A 14,380-nucleotide genomic window follows, 5' to 3' on the forward strand; every position below is an offset into this window, starting at 1 on the left:
ATTGGGATTCTCTATTAAATATTAGATTTTGGTGGTTTATATTTTCGTTAGCTTTTAGATGAAGAAGTTGCTAGAAGTGAGAGCACAGGAGGTTCCTTTTTCCCATTGTTCTAAAAGTTATGTGCACAGCATACATTTAATTTCTTCATCAGGTTACACCTCATTTTTTTATGAAAAAGCAGATGAGGCTTTGAGATGCATAGTCTCAATAAGTTTAAAGGGAATCTGTAACCATGTTTTTGCTACCTCGTCTGAGAGCAGCATGATGTAGGCAAAGAGACCTCAAATACAACGATGTATCACTTAGATTACTGGGTGCAGCCGTTCTGACACGATCAGAGTTTTTAGGTTTAGCAATGAAGCAGAGCTGAGAAAGCTAACGCCGCCCACACCAGGCTCTGTATGTACATAGTGTATAGACAGCTGCTTATTACGGGAGGGGGTGGAGTCACACTACCAGGCAAGTGCTGCTGTGTCCCAGCAATGATAAGCTCCTGGTGATAAAACAATCATTACAAGTAAACAAAACCACACAACCGAGGAATTGCTAAAATCAGTGTTTTAACCCCTACCATTTGCTGTCTTCAGATTACATAGCAAAAACCTGTTGCCAGATTCCCGCTAAGTGATGCAGCGTGCCCAGTCTTTGCTTACTAATGTGTTCCAGACTTTTTTTTTTTTTAGTATGCTCAATAACTAGCATTGTGTTTAAGAGAGCCATGTGCATGCATGATCTCTTTAGGGTGCATTCACACAGGTTTTTACAAGGATTTAGAAGCAGATCTTACTGCAAATCCACATAAACAATGCTGCAAATACTCTTTGAATAAGCTTCATATTAGTTTAACTGTAAAATGTTCAAAATAGGGTGAAAAAAACCATATTCTGTGCTGTAAAGGAGCTTTTCCCACTACAAATCAGTTGTAAACTTATTCAGAGAATGTAACACGTTTTTATGTGGATTCGGGAGCAGAATCTACAGTATTTCTGTATCTTTGTCAACAAACGCTGTGTGAACATACCATTAGTGCTGATTTGGAGGGAAGAGTCCTGCAAGTAGAATTTGTAACTAGCACACTTTTATAATTTATACTTTTGATATGCCACAAATGTCACAGAAGGTAATGTACAGCCCCCAAATTGGTTCAGTATAACAATGTGACCCTTGGGCCAAAAAAATATTCTGTACCTTCGCTTTACAGGTTAGTGTCGTACAGTTAATTTCACAACAAGCAAGAAGAAACTTACATTAAGAGAATTTGACAAGTCTTTGGAAAGCTTCACCACATTATTCTTCTCTGGCTCCTTCCTCTGGATCTCCTCTACCAGCCTCTGCAATGATACATTAATATATAATACATTATATGGGTAATGTTTTGCCGCCAGTTTAAAACTATACAGTAGAAATCCATGAAGTTGCTTTGGTACCCATAGAAAAGAAATGTGAGAAGCCTTTCTGCCTATACTTTCCTCCCTTGTTTGTTCCTTACTATGGATGATTCCTTCCTTTGATTTGGATGTTCTTTCTTTGTTGGCTATTATGCAGTCCGTGTATTTTGCCAGTGAAAATAATTGACTACCTTCAAATCGGTAATGATACATTTGAAAGCTTATTCTTTACTAAAGAGCTCATCTGATTGGTTATAGACATTTTCACGTCTATTGGACTCCCATGTCACTCAGGGCTAGTATGTAGGAAGAAGGATGTTGCTACAGTGACGCTACCCTGCCTACTTTGTTACATTAAGGCCACGTTCACACGTTGAGTAAAAAATGCAGAAATGGTGACATGTTTCTATTATACTTTTTCTCTGACTGTTCCACTCCTGATTTTGGCTTAGAAATACTGAAGCACAAAACTCAGTAAATACCCCATATGTGCATGAGGCCTAACGGTGTCCATTTTAGAAGGCCATTGACCAATTTCTAACTGTTGTGCATCTAATTCTCTTAATTTCTAGTTTGTTTAATTTGTTCAAGGGAAAGTTGTCCTATGTTTGGAAGAAAGACTTTTTTTTTTCATACAGACTTCGTATAACTCATTTAAGGCCTCCACACGTCCTGGTAAAAAACAGTACTGGTGAGATCTGTGATCCGTCTCCTTGTGCCATCCGTGTGTACGTATGTGCTGTCGGTGTGACACATATGGAATGAAATGCAGCATAGAAATTAATGAGTACTATGTATTAAAGATGTTCAAAGATAGAGATAGTGATGTGGAACACGATAGATAGAAATATATCAGTGTGCTATATAATCAGTGCTTTGTTTGTGTTTTTTTCTGATCTGGTTTTGTACTTTTAAAAAAAATTATTTTTAAATAAAAATGGCGTGGGCTCCCGGGTAATTTTCATAACTAGCAGAGGGAAAGCCAACCGCTGGGGGCTGATATTAACCCCTTTCTGCCAGCTGACGGAATAGTACATCAGCTGGCAGAACCCCCGCTTTGAGGTGGGCTCCGGTGGTGAGCCCACCTCAAAGCCGCGACATGTCATCTGTTTTGTACAGCTGACATGTGCGTGCAATGAGCGCGAGCGGAATCGCGATCCGCTCGCGCCCATTAACTAGTTAAATGCCGCCGTCAAACGCTGACAGCGGCATTTAACTAGCGCTCCCGGCCGCGCGGCCAGAAGTGCTCGCACCGGTGACCCCCATCACATGATCGGGGGTCATCAGTGCATTGCCATAACAACCAGAGGTCTCCTTGAGACCACTATGGTTGTTGATGGCCAATTGCATTGAGCGCCACCCTGTGGTCGGCGTTCAAAGCAACCCTGCATTTCTGCTACGTAGAGGTGATCTGTACTTCACCTCTATATAGCAGAGCCGATCGTGTAGTGCATGCTTCTAGCCTCCTATGGAGGCTATTGAAGCATGCCAAAATTTTTTAAAAAAAGTGTTTAAAAATATTAAAAAAATATATAAAAGTTCAAATCACCTCCCTTTCGCCCCAATCAAAATACAACAATTAAAAAAAAATCAAACCTACACATATTTGGTATCGCCGCGTTCATAATCGCGCGATCTGTCAAAAAAAATGGATTAACCTGATCGCTAAATGGCGTAGCGAGAAAAAAAATCAAAACGCCAAAATTACGTTTTTTTGGTCGCCGCAACATTGCATTAAAATGCAATAACGGGCGATCAAAAGAACATATCTGCACCAAAATGGTATTAAAAATGGCAGCTTGGCACGCAAAAAATAAGCCCTCAACCGACCCCAGATCACGAAAATTGGAGACGCTACGGGTATCGGAAAATGGCGCAAATTTTTTTCTTTTTTAGCAAACTTTGGAATTTTTTTTACCACTTAGATAAAAGAGAACCTAGACATGTTTGGTGTCTATGAACTCGTAATGACCTGGAAAATCATAATGGCAGGTCAGTTTTAGCATTTTGTGAACCTAGGAAAAAAAACAAACAAGTGTGAGATTGCACTTTTTTTGCAATTTCATCGCACTTGGAATTTTTTTCCTGTTTTCTGTTACACGGTATGGTAAAACCAATGGTATCGTTCAAAAGTACATCTCGTCCTGCAAAAAATAAGCCCTCACATGGCCATATTGACGGAAAAATAAAAAAGTTATGGCTCTGGGAAGGAGGGGAGCGAAAAACGAAAAAAAAACGGAAAAAGCTCCGGGGGTGAAGGGGTTAATAATCTGAAAAAAAATGCTCATTAGCCCTAAACGTTGCCAGGCTATTAATATCAGCTCACAGCTGTTTGCTTAGCCTTTACTGGTTAGTTTACAGGGGGACTGCAGAAAAAAATGACATAGGGTCCCCCTATAAGTTCTAACCAGCAAAGGCTAAACAGACAGCTGTGGGCTGATCTTAATAGCCAGGGAAATATGAAATATGATGTTATTGACATTACTGAAACTTGGTGGGACGATACACATGATTGGAATACAATTCTAGAAAAATACAACTTATTTGCAAGAAACAGACTTAATAAATGGGGAGGAGGTGTTGTATGTTCTGTGGAAACTGGATAAGAATACAAGAAGAGAACAACGGAAAGGACACCATCGTAGGCTTTTACTACAGGCCACCTGTGCAAGCTGAAGATAAGGATGATCTCTTTATGCATCAGATGGCCAGGTCCTCAAAAAAAATATGACATAGTGATCACGGGAGATTTCATCTATCCAGACTTTTGGAATCTCTCTCAGTCAAAACTAACAGGTCCAGCAAATTCTTATCCTCTTTTGCTGCCAACTTTATCTTCCAAAATGTGGAGGAGAAAACAAGTGGATCTGCTACCTTGGATCTAATCTTCATAAACAGGGAGGAAATGAGGAGGTAAGAGTGGCTGGGACCCTATGAGGTAGCGATCGTGCTATCATAGAATTTTGGATAACTAGAGGAGTAAGAACTGTGAAAACTCAGACTTCAAGGTTAGATTTCAGAAAGTCAGACTTTAAGGGACTTAGAGGATAGGAGGGATCCAATGGCTGGATGTCCTTAAGGACAGAAAAAAGATTTTCAAAGCATAATCGTTATCAAACCCCTGAAAAAAGGAAGAATAGGAAGCATTTAAGGAAACCAGGATGGATGAATACAGAACTTAAACATGCTAAAAATGAAGAAAGAAATGTTTCTCAAATGGAAAGAGGGAGGCATATCTAAAGAAGAATATAATGCTGTCTGCAGAACCTGCAGGGCACGAATCAGATTATTCAAAGCTGATAATAAAGTAAGGCTTGCAAGAGACTAAAAAAAAAACAATAAAAAGGGATTTGGAGGATATGTCAAAAGTAAAGGAAAAGTCAAAGATGGTATAAAATGTTTACAGGATGAGAATGGTGAAGTGGTAAAAAATGATGTTAACAAGACCCAACTTTTAAATTCCTATTTTGCATCTGTTTTTTCTTAGAAAATAAATGTAAGATCAGCTGATCTTCACTGTACTATTAAAGGAATAGAAGAATCCGCTCTACCATTCTATGAAGTGAATGTATATACTGTGTGTAAATATATATACCGTATAATGTATTTACACTTTCACTGTGTATGAAGTTTATCCTTGTGCCTTCCATATTTATTACATATGCAGATTCCCTTACCTTCTGGCTTTGGAGTTTGTAGTTGACTTGACTGGGAGAATCTGATGGTGTAATCTGGTTACGTGGAAGACCATTCAGCCAGGATTCCAGGCCATCACTGGAGGATTTAAACTGCTGGTATGGCAAATTGGTATCCCTGAGCATTTTCTCTCTAAAGGAAAGAACATTAAATTTTGTCGTTTTAGTCACTGAACATTAAAAAAAGGTCAAATATAGAATAGTTCTCTTTGATAACAGAATTAACTTTGAAAAATATTGGCTTCAAGAAATAATTTTGACAGAGTGAGACATTTCTTAAAGAAGTTGGCAACGGGAAAGAATAATCCGAAAACAATCTATTTAAATGAGGTTTTTATGTAAAGAATTGCCCTTTCTTTAGTTTAGATTTTTTTAGGGGGAGGCTGCTGACCTCTGTGAACTGCTTCCTACCTGCCAGCATCCTCTATGCCTGTTCTTATTAGTAGTCCGGACATCATGTCATGCATGTGTCATGTCACATTGAGTTTACAAATCAGAAGAGTTTCCTGGCATTTCAGTATATATGAGACATCCTAGGATCCCATAGTGCTACCATCCAGCGGCCATAGAATACTAATGCGGCTGCAGGATCAGGGCAAATTGATTCACCCATCTCTACACAGGATCATATTATTTACAGTACAATAGGTCACAGACCACCATCCCCCTCCCTGCGCAATAACCTCTGCACAGGTCACGGAGCATGCCTACAACACATTTGCGCCACAAAGTCAATGAACGGCTGCAGTATATTGTTTCCTACTGTCCACGTGGCTACGCACTTAGAATAGTGTACAGAAAAATAGAATAACTGAATCTAACATCAGAAAATAAAAGCCTTATAAAAATGTCATTTTTATCAGGATCTGGTTTTCATTAGTAAAAAAAAGTGTACATTACTTTAAAAGCAGTCTCAAACTTATTGTTAACTTACACATACTGATTGTATCTAAATTGCCAATTATGACCAAACCAGAAGATAGTTGTTAACTAGCTGGTTCTGGCGGTCCCTATCGTGAGACTGGGGGTCCTAAATCACTCTTTTTAATTGGAGCTGTGGTTGAGCATGCAACTGCCGCACAAGTCAAAGTCTGTGGGACTTCCAAAGATGGCCAAACGCTGTCCTCAGCTACCTCGACAGAGGGCTAAATAATAAAGTGACAGTACACATGGTTGACCACTGTCTTTGAAGCAGGGGTTATATGACCCCCATTCTTGTGATCAGTGGAGGTCAGATATCCACTTGCTAACTAACTTGTAATCTTTAACTCCTTCAAAAGTTTTAGATGAGACCTTTGCTTTTCATGTAATGCCAGTACTTCTTTCAATGACTATCACAATTACAGCCTCTCTGTAGTAGTCATGGTGAGTAGCCACAATTCCAGACTATGGGAATCTCGAGTTGTACCAGACACTGGACCATAGTAATTCATATGTTTAGTATGACACATTTACTTTAAGGGGAATCTGTCACCCCCAAAATCGAGGGTGAGGTAAGCCCACCAGCATCGGGCTTATCTACAGCATTCTGGAATGCTGTAGATAAGCCCCCGATGTATCCCAAAAGATGAGAAAAATAGGTTATATTATACTCACCCAGGGGCGGTCCTGCTGCTGGTCCGATGGGTGCCGCGGTCCGGTCCGGCGCCTCACTATCTTCATCAGATGACGTTCTCCTCTGGTCTTCACGCTGCGGCTCTGGCGCAGGCGTACTTTGTCTGCCCTGTTGAGGGCAGAGCAAAGTACTGCAGTGCGCAGGCGCCGGGCCTCTCTGACCTTTCCCGGCGCCTGCGCACTGCAGTACTTTGTTCTGCCCTCAACAGGGCAGACAAAGTATACCTGCACCAGAGCCACAGCGTGAAGACCAGAAGTGGACGTCATCCTATTAAGATGGGAGTCCCCGGACCGTGACGTCCATCAGATCGGACCGCCCGCCCAGGTGAGTATAATTAACCTCTTTTTCTCATATTTTAGGTTACATCGGGGGCTTATCTACAGCATTACAGAATGCTGTAGATAAGCCCCTGATGTCGGTGGGCTTAGCTCACCGTCGATTTTGGGGGTGACAGGTTCCCTTTAAAAGTGCTGAACTCCTATACTAGACACACAGCTTGGGCAAGAAAGGACCACAATGCTGAGTTTCATGATCCATGGAGATCTCAGCAGTTGGAGGAACATTGATAATGATCATGTATTAATGGCATAGCTTAAATCATATGATTACATAAAGAACAGAACCCTTCATACACCATTTTGGTTATGAACCCAGTACTATGGGACCATACTTAATGGCATTCTTAAATATTTGCGTCCAAAAATTACAAAATCTCCCTAATTTTGGAGCCAGATCATCATGAGTCTGGTCACGTAGAATCTATCTAATAGAAGCAATAGCAGAGTTTCGCACCTCTGTTTTGTCATCACACAGTCTCACCTTTGGTCCAGCTGGTCAGCAACAGCATGGTATCTGTCATTAAGTTTTTGGACCTGGATGCGCTGGCGTGGCAGATCAGGACTGTGCTCATTAGTGTTACTCTGAAGGGAGTTGCATGCCAATTCTGTGTCCTTTAAGCTCCGGTTTAGTTTCAGGAGATTGTCCTGTTTATCCACAAGGTCTCTCTTCATTTTCTGGAGAAGACAAAATATTCATTAAAAAACTATTTAAAGTCAGTTAAATAAGCGTCCTCTTGTTTTCTAAATCATATCCAAAGGTAAAAGTCTTGTAAGATGAATAAATGGAATTGTAGACTATGACATTTCCCTTCACAGAGTTGAATTTATGGGAGTAAGAAATATGGACACAAGGCTGTAAATGGGCATCATTCTTATTAAGTTTATACAGACATCATCACAATCTTCTCTATGAAGTGAGTAAGAAACTTCTGCCATCCCACTACATCCTGAGAAGAGTGGCTTTGGATACAGATCCAGCACTATTCAAGAACATTTAAGTTTATATTTTCATTTTTAAAGCTATTTTTCTTAGGCCTTAGCATTTTGTCTTCTATTATCGCTCCTGGAAATATATGAATACATTGAAAACAGGGTGTTACTATTTGTTTTACCAATGGGGCGGGTCACTACACATTCTGGCACTATCCAATCAGTGCAGACATTGACAGTGTTTAGAGACACACCTTATTGACAAGAAGAGGGTAACTCCCAGGTATAAATGTATTTGTACATTTCCAGGAGAACAACAGAGGGAGGCATAATACAGAGGTCTGAAAAAAGATGCCTCAAATTGATTGTTTTTACTAAACCAGACTTGTACTCCTGTTGATATGAGCCATGACCAATGTACAATTACGACAGCTGCTCAACCCTTTATAGTGAAATGAATCATACATTAAGTCTAATTTGTCCTATCAAACAAACTCTGTGGGCTTTTATTTATTGTGAGGAACCTCAAGACACAATGATGTTTTACCTGAATCTGACTGGCTTGTTCCTGGATACCATTGGATGTAGAAGGAAGAACGCCATCCTGCGCCAAGAAACTCTCAAAGCCTCTGATCATATCATCTGTCTTGCTAATCTGATTTTCTAAGTTCAGTGACGCTTTAGCTCTGTAAGAGAAGTATATCATCTATAAAAATGTAATGGCAGCTGTGACATTTTTAGTACATACTGTACTACTGCTTTGCACACTGGGGTCCTGGGTTTCAATCTGACAAGGGGCAAAAGGCCTCTTGTTTGCGTGGGTTTTCCACGACTTCTCCCACTCTACAAAAAAGCATATGCATAGGCAGACTCGGACTGGCACACGGGTGAACAGGTGAATTCCCGGAGGGCCCATGTGTAGAGGTAAGCCAATTACCCCTCAATATTAGCATGAGATGGCCCAATAAATTTGATATTCTATGTACAGACAAAAGCATTTCTTCATTCATCTAACAAACTATCCAGTTTATTAATATACATAGAAGCAGATGTTAATTTTAATAATGTTATATTTGCCTGTAGCTAAACAGTGGGCCCCCCAGAATCAAGGTTACTAGTGAACCCTTGCCACCTCAGTCTGATACTGTCCATAGATTAGTAAACCTTAGATGACATTGACCCTATTGAGTGTAGATCGTGAGCCTAGTTGGACACTGGAGCTGGTATACGAAATGGTACTGTGCTTTGAAATATATTGACGCCATATTTGATATAACTATGTACACGTCAGTACACTTACTCTTCTCCATAGAGTGATGACAAGGCTTTGACATCATTGTACTTGTTGTTCACATTGGCCAGTGTTGTAGGCAGCTGAGAGGCTGCTGGTCCTGATGGTTTCTTTGCCAGGAAGTTTTCACATTCTCTCTTTGCAGAATCCGTCTCTGATGCAATCATTTGGAGGCGCCTTGCAGTTCCCTGGGACAATACATAAATGCTGTTATTTTGACAGTTCTGACGGGTTTATACATTTTTGATGTTTGTATGTCAGAAGTATGTGCATGCAGATTGTGCTACAACATATTCTTCCCTCATTCTGGACACTACACTTATAGTTACAGAAAGTAGACGTGAAAAATATGATAAAGACAAGATATAAAATGCATGAAACCTGTTGTCGGTTCTCAAGATTGGCCGCACTCACCTCTTGTTCTTTTAGCCTCCCGGTTAAATCCTGGTTTGGTGACGCTTTGTTCACAGGGGTGCGCAACCTTGTCAGTACCTCCTGCTCGGTGCCTTGTAGGTCTCCGTAGATTTTATTCAACTTATTAAGAATCTGTGGTCCTTGAGGGTCCTCACTGGAGACACTTGATGTGCGAGTTGGCGGTACAGGGGCACCACCCACTGGAGCTGTACAGATGGTGTAAAAATATGACAACACATTAATGTAAAAATCGGAAGCAGCACAAACTTTTTGATACGTCACATCAACAATATCCCTGGCTAAAAATACTGGGATGGTTTAGCTTTTTATTCTGGACATGAATTAACTTGCATAAGCATCTTACCCAGCTGAATGGCTTTTTGAGGCTCACGGCTGCTCGATTTTAAAGTATTTTGAATAGCTGCCTTTTTCCTCTTCACATCATTTAATTCTGTATCCAACCTGATAAAACATATGGACCAGGATTAGAAAACGTACGTATGTCATGGACAGTAGGAATGCATCAAAGAAACAATTGATGAACCAACTAACAACTGAGCAAAAGAAATCTGAATTATCATGAACAGGGACCACCATATTGATGACTGGGGACATAACCATGTAAGAGGTCACCCTCCAATCATATTTTCCATTCTGTCCAATATAGATCCTCTTTGTTTTCATATCTACGGTAATATCCTGTAAGATGGTCGGTTACCTCTAATTCTTATGTACTACTCACCTATTTAACCTGTCAGCAGACTCTGGGTCTGGGGGAGGGATCGTAAAACAGGCAGCGGGAGCATCCTTGGTTCCTCCATCACCAGAACCCTGTACAACCCAGTTCTCTTTCTTGCTATTATCTTTCAGTGTGTATCTATCCCCTTTGTTTAGCTGGACCTGAAGAAGAGGAGCTGATTAGACATAACTCTGTAGATTATTAATAAAGTAATTGACTTCATCTTCTCTACCTTTATTCACTGTATGTGTATGAGTGGTGAGCTATAATAGTTGAGCGTCAGTGTTTGAGAAAATGAATTGGATGACATTCTTTTTTAATTAAATTATAAAATACTAGACCACGTACTCTGGTTTACAGTATTTAAAAATTTAGCAACGGTAGGTGAAAAACTCATGTAAGCTTGTTAAGTTTGTAATGTAAGCCTTTTCAATTTCACCTGATTTAACATGGGACATGGAGAGACTCTGCTGCAAGCCAGGCTGAAGACAGCCCAGGAAGCAAACCAATGCTTAGCAGGTAATGTGTAAGGTCCCTCTTAATTAGAATAGGGCACATGCACAATACCTGTCCACCGATTGCACCTTTTGGGCAGAAGAAAGACCTGCTGCACATACCCTTTAATATTAGAAAAGTTTGTAGGCCTCTGGCTTAGCACACTGTTAACTCATGTTTATGCTGTACATTTTTCATAAATGTCAAGAATTACATGGGAAACATACATCTCCTGAATCCCAATCACAGATGGTATCCAAATTAACAGTCTGCTTTGGTCTCATCCTCCTCTGTTTGATAGGAATAATTTCCGGGGCTTTTTGCTTGAGTTCAGACAAGGTCTTCTCGGCTTGGACCAACTGCTTATCCTCCTTCTCCAGCTGTAGAAGTAGATCAGATACTGCCCCTGGCACCTGTGCGTTGGGCTGGGAGTATTTGGTGTCCAAGTTTCTATTTACAGTATTCAGGGTTTCAGCCACAGAGTCTGCATCATCATGGAACTTTACGAAGAGCATAGAGGCAATTGTTAGCTTTGTTTAGGATAGCACTAAATGACACCACATAATTTATTACATAGGTACCAACAGGATTTTCTTTACACTGATGCCCCAGGGGGTCCTGCTTTATACTAATGTACTAGGAAGTTCTGTACGCTAAGGCGCCAGGAGGTTTTGCGTTACAGTAATGCACCAGGAGATTCTACTTTGAACCACCGCACCAGGAGGCTGTGCTTTACACTAACGCTCCAGGAGACTGTGCTTTACACTAACGCACCAGGAGGCTGTGCTTTATACTAATGCACCAGGAGGCTGTGCTTTACACTAATGCAGTAGGAGCCTGTGCTGTACACTAACACACCAGGAGGCTGTGCTTTACACTAACGCACCAGGTGTCTATGCTTTACACTAATGCACCAGGAGGCTGTGCTTTACACTAACGCACCAGGAGGCTGTGCTTTACACTAATGCACCAGGAGGCTATGATTTGAACCACCGCACCATGAGGCTGTGCTTTATACTAATGCACCAGGAGGCTGTGCTTTATACTAATGCACCAGGAGGCTGTGCTTTACACTAATGCACCAGGAGGCTGTGCTTTACACTAGCGCACCAGGAGGCTGTGCTTTACACTAACGCACCAGGAGGCTGAGCTGTACACTATCACACCAGGAGGCTGTGCTTTACACTAACACACCAGGAGGCTGTGCTTTACACTAACGCACCAGGAGGCTGTGCTTTACACTAACGCACCAGGAGGCTGTGCTTTACACTAACACACCAGGAGGCTGTGCTTTACACTAAAGCACCAGGAGGCTGTGCTTTGAACCACCGCACCAGGAGGCTGTGCTTTACACTAACGCACCAGGAGGCTGTGCTTTACACTAACGCTCCAGGAGGCTGTGCTTTATACTAACGCACCAGGAGGATTTGCTTTACACTGATGCACCAGGAGGCTGTGCTTTACACTGACGCACCAGGAGGCTGTGCTTTACACTAACGCACCAGGATGCTGTGCTTTACACTAACGCACCAGGAGGATGTGCTTTACACTAACGCACCAGGAGGCTGAGCTGTACACTATCACACCCAGAGGCTGTGCTTTACACTAACACACCAGGAGGCTGTGCTTTACACTAATGCACCAGGAGGCTGTGCTTTACACTAACGCACCAGGAGGCTGTGCTTTACACTAACGCACCAGGAGGCTGTGCTTTACACTAATGCACGAGGAGGCTGTGCTTTAGACTAATGCTTCAGGAGGCTGTGCTTTACACTAACGCACCAGGAGGCTGTGCTTTACACTAATGCACGAGGAGGCTGTGCTTTACACTAACGCACCAGGAGGCTGTGCTTTACACTAATGCACGAGGAGGCTGTGCTTTAGACTAATGCTTCAGGAGGCTGTGCTTTACACTAGCGCACCAGGAGGCTTTGCTTTGCACTAACGCACCCAGAGGCTGTGCTTTACACTAATGCACTAGGAGCCTGTGCTGTATGCTAACTCACCAGGAGGCTGTGCTTTACACTAACGCACCAGGAGGCTGTGCTTTACACTAATGCACCAGGAGGCTGTGCTTTACACTAACGCACCAGGAGGTTCTGCTTTAATCATGATTTTTATACAGGAACATCGAGTTTTCAATGAACTTTACTGTAAAAAAAATTACTCTCCTAATAATTCTATTTTGGTTCTGGTGCATTTATATAGTAGCTATGCCTGTGGGTTGCCATATTATTCTAAAGGAGCCACGAATTGGAAAAATGGACACTATTAACATATAATAACATCTGTTATCTTTTCTTGTTTATTTGCAATCATTTTTTAATACATAAGTTACTTTGCTAGCTACACTATACTGGTTATCCAAAACATGAGAAATAAAAAGGAATACATATACATATGTAAGGCAGGCTTGAAATGGCTGAGTTTCACAATCCGTGTATGGACCGTGATTTCCAGATTGGCAGCGGGCTTTCTGACCCCAACTCAGCAGCCAAATATATGCCTATGTAAAAGCAGACCATGCAATGCATATGTGTGAAACTATGCCTAAGCTGAGACTAAGACTTTAATACAAAACTCCTTACCTTCTTGTATTCTTCTGCATTCTTTAGATGGTTCTCCTGACAGATGCACAAGTTCAGAAAGTTCTGCCACTCTCCTTTCAGGGCTTCATCATGGGCCTGAGATATAAACAGTTATGATCAGATTTTCCACAATGAAATGCAAAATTGTTAAATCAGTAACTGGTAATGCATTTTTCAAAATCCAAAATGCACTTTTTAGCAACAAAAAACCCTGCTAAAAAGTCTCTTCATCTTATTATTTGGATTCAGTCGACCAGAGGGGTGTCACAATCTTTATTGACGGTTTCGTTAATAATTGCCATTAACGACCTGTCAGTCTGGAGTTAAATACCTTTTAAAAATTACTGAGCTTCCTTGATTCTGACACTCTTTTCTAATTTGTTCTGTGTCACTCCATTGCAGAAATATTCACATCTGTTTCTTTTGGAGCTCAGCATGTGAAATTTCTGTTTGCAGACCAACTGGGCATGTCTGCTTTCACCCCTCCCTCCCAGATACTGCCAATCAAAGGTCAGCAGCTGATCTAGCAATTATCAGTCTTAGACACTGCTGAGCTGTGATTGGTAGTATCTGGGAGGGTGGGTTGAATGCACATGCCCAAAGAGAAGAAATGCACAGATGTCCTGCAACATAGATTTCACATACTGCACTCCAGAAGAAAGAAGTGAATATCTCTGCAATGGAGTGGCACAGTTCAAAATGGAAAAGAACAGTAGAATCAGGGGAACATGGGGACTTTTATAAGGAATTTAACTTTTTTTTATTGAGGAAGTAATAGATCCTATTTAAATACTGTAAGAGATTGACAGCGGCATTTTTTCTGTTTAACATCAGCGATGGGAGCTCTGCTGTTAAACACAGATGCCAGCATCATCGACATGTGGAT

At 41.2% G+C, this 14,380-nt stretch overlaps 1 protein-coding gene across 1 annotated transcript in view; it reads right to left on the reverse strand.

Moving 5' to 3' along the window:
- EVPL (envoplakin) overlaps positions 1-14,380 on the reverse strand; it is a 45,106-nt gene that overhangs the window by 6,828 nt on the left and 23,898 nt on the right. Inside the window, exons 9-18 of the mRNA XM_077251799.1 lie at positions 13,495-13,590; positions 11,134-11,406; positions 10,415-10,572; positions 10,037-10,134; positions 9,673-9,878; positions 9,268-9,446; positions 8,515-8,653; positions 7,519-7,712; positions 5,067-5,217; positions 1,249-1,332 (exon numbers count right to left, since the gene is read on the reverse strand). Coding sequence (XP_077107914.1) covers positions 1,249-1,332; positions 5,067-5,217; positions 7,519-7,712; positions 8,515-8,653; positions 9,268-9,446; positions 9,673-9,878; positions 10,037-10,134; positions 10,415-10,572; positions 11,134-11,406; positions 13,495-13,590 — 1,578 coding nt within the window. The remainder of the gene's footprint in view (positions 1-1,248; positions 1,333-5,066; positions 5,218-7,518; positions 7,713-8,514; positions 8,654-9,267; positions 9,447-9,672; positions 9,879-10,036; positions 10,135-10,414; positions 10,573-11,133; positions 11,407-13,494; positions 13,591-14,380) is intronic.

This window comes from Ranitomeya variabilis, chromosome 4 (genome assembly GCF_051348905.1).
Source record: "Ranitomeya variabilis isolate aRanVar5 chromosome 4, aRanVar5.hap1, whole genome shotgun sequence".
Taxonomy (NCBI): Eukaryota; Metazoa; Chordata; class Amphibia; order Anura; family Dendrobatidae; genus Ranitomeya; species Ranitomeya variabilis.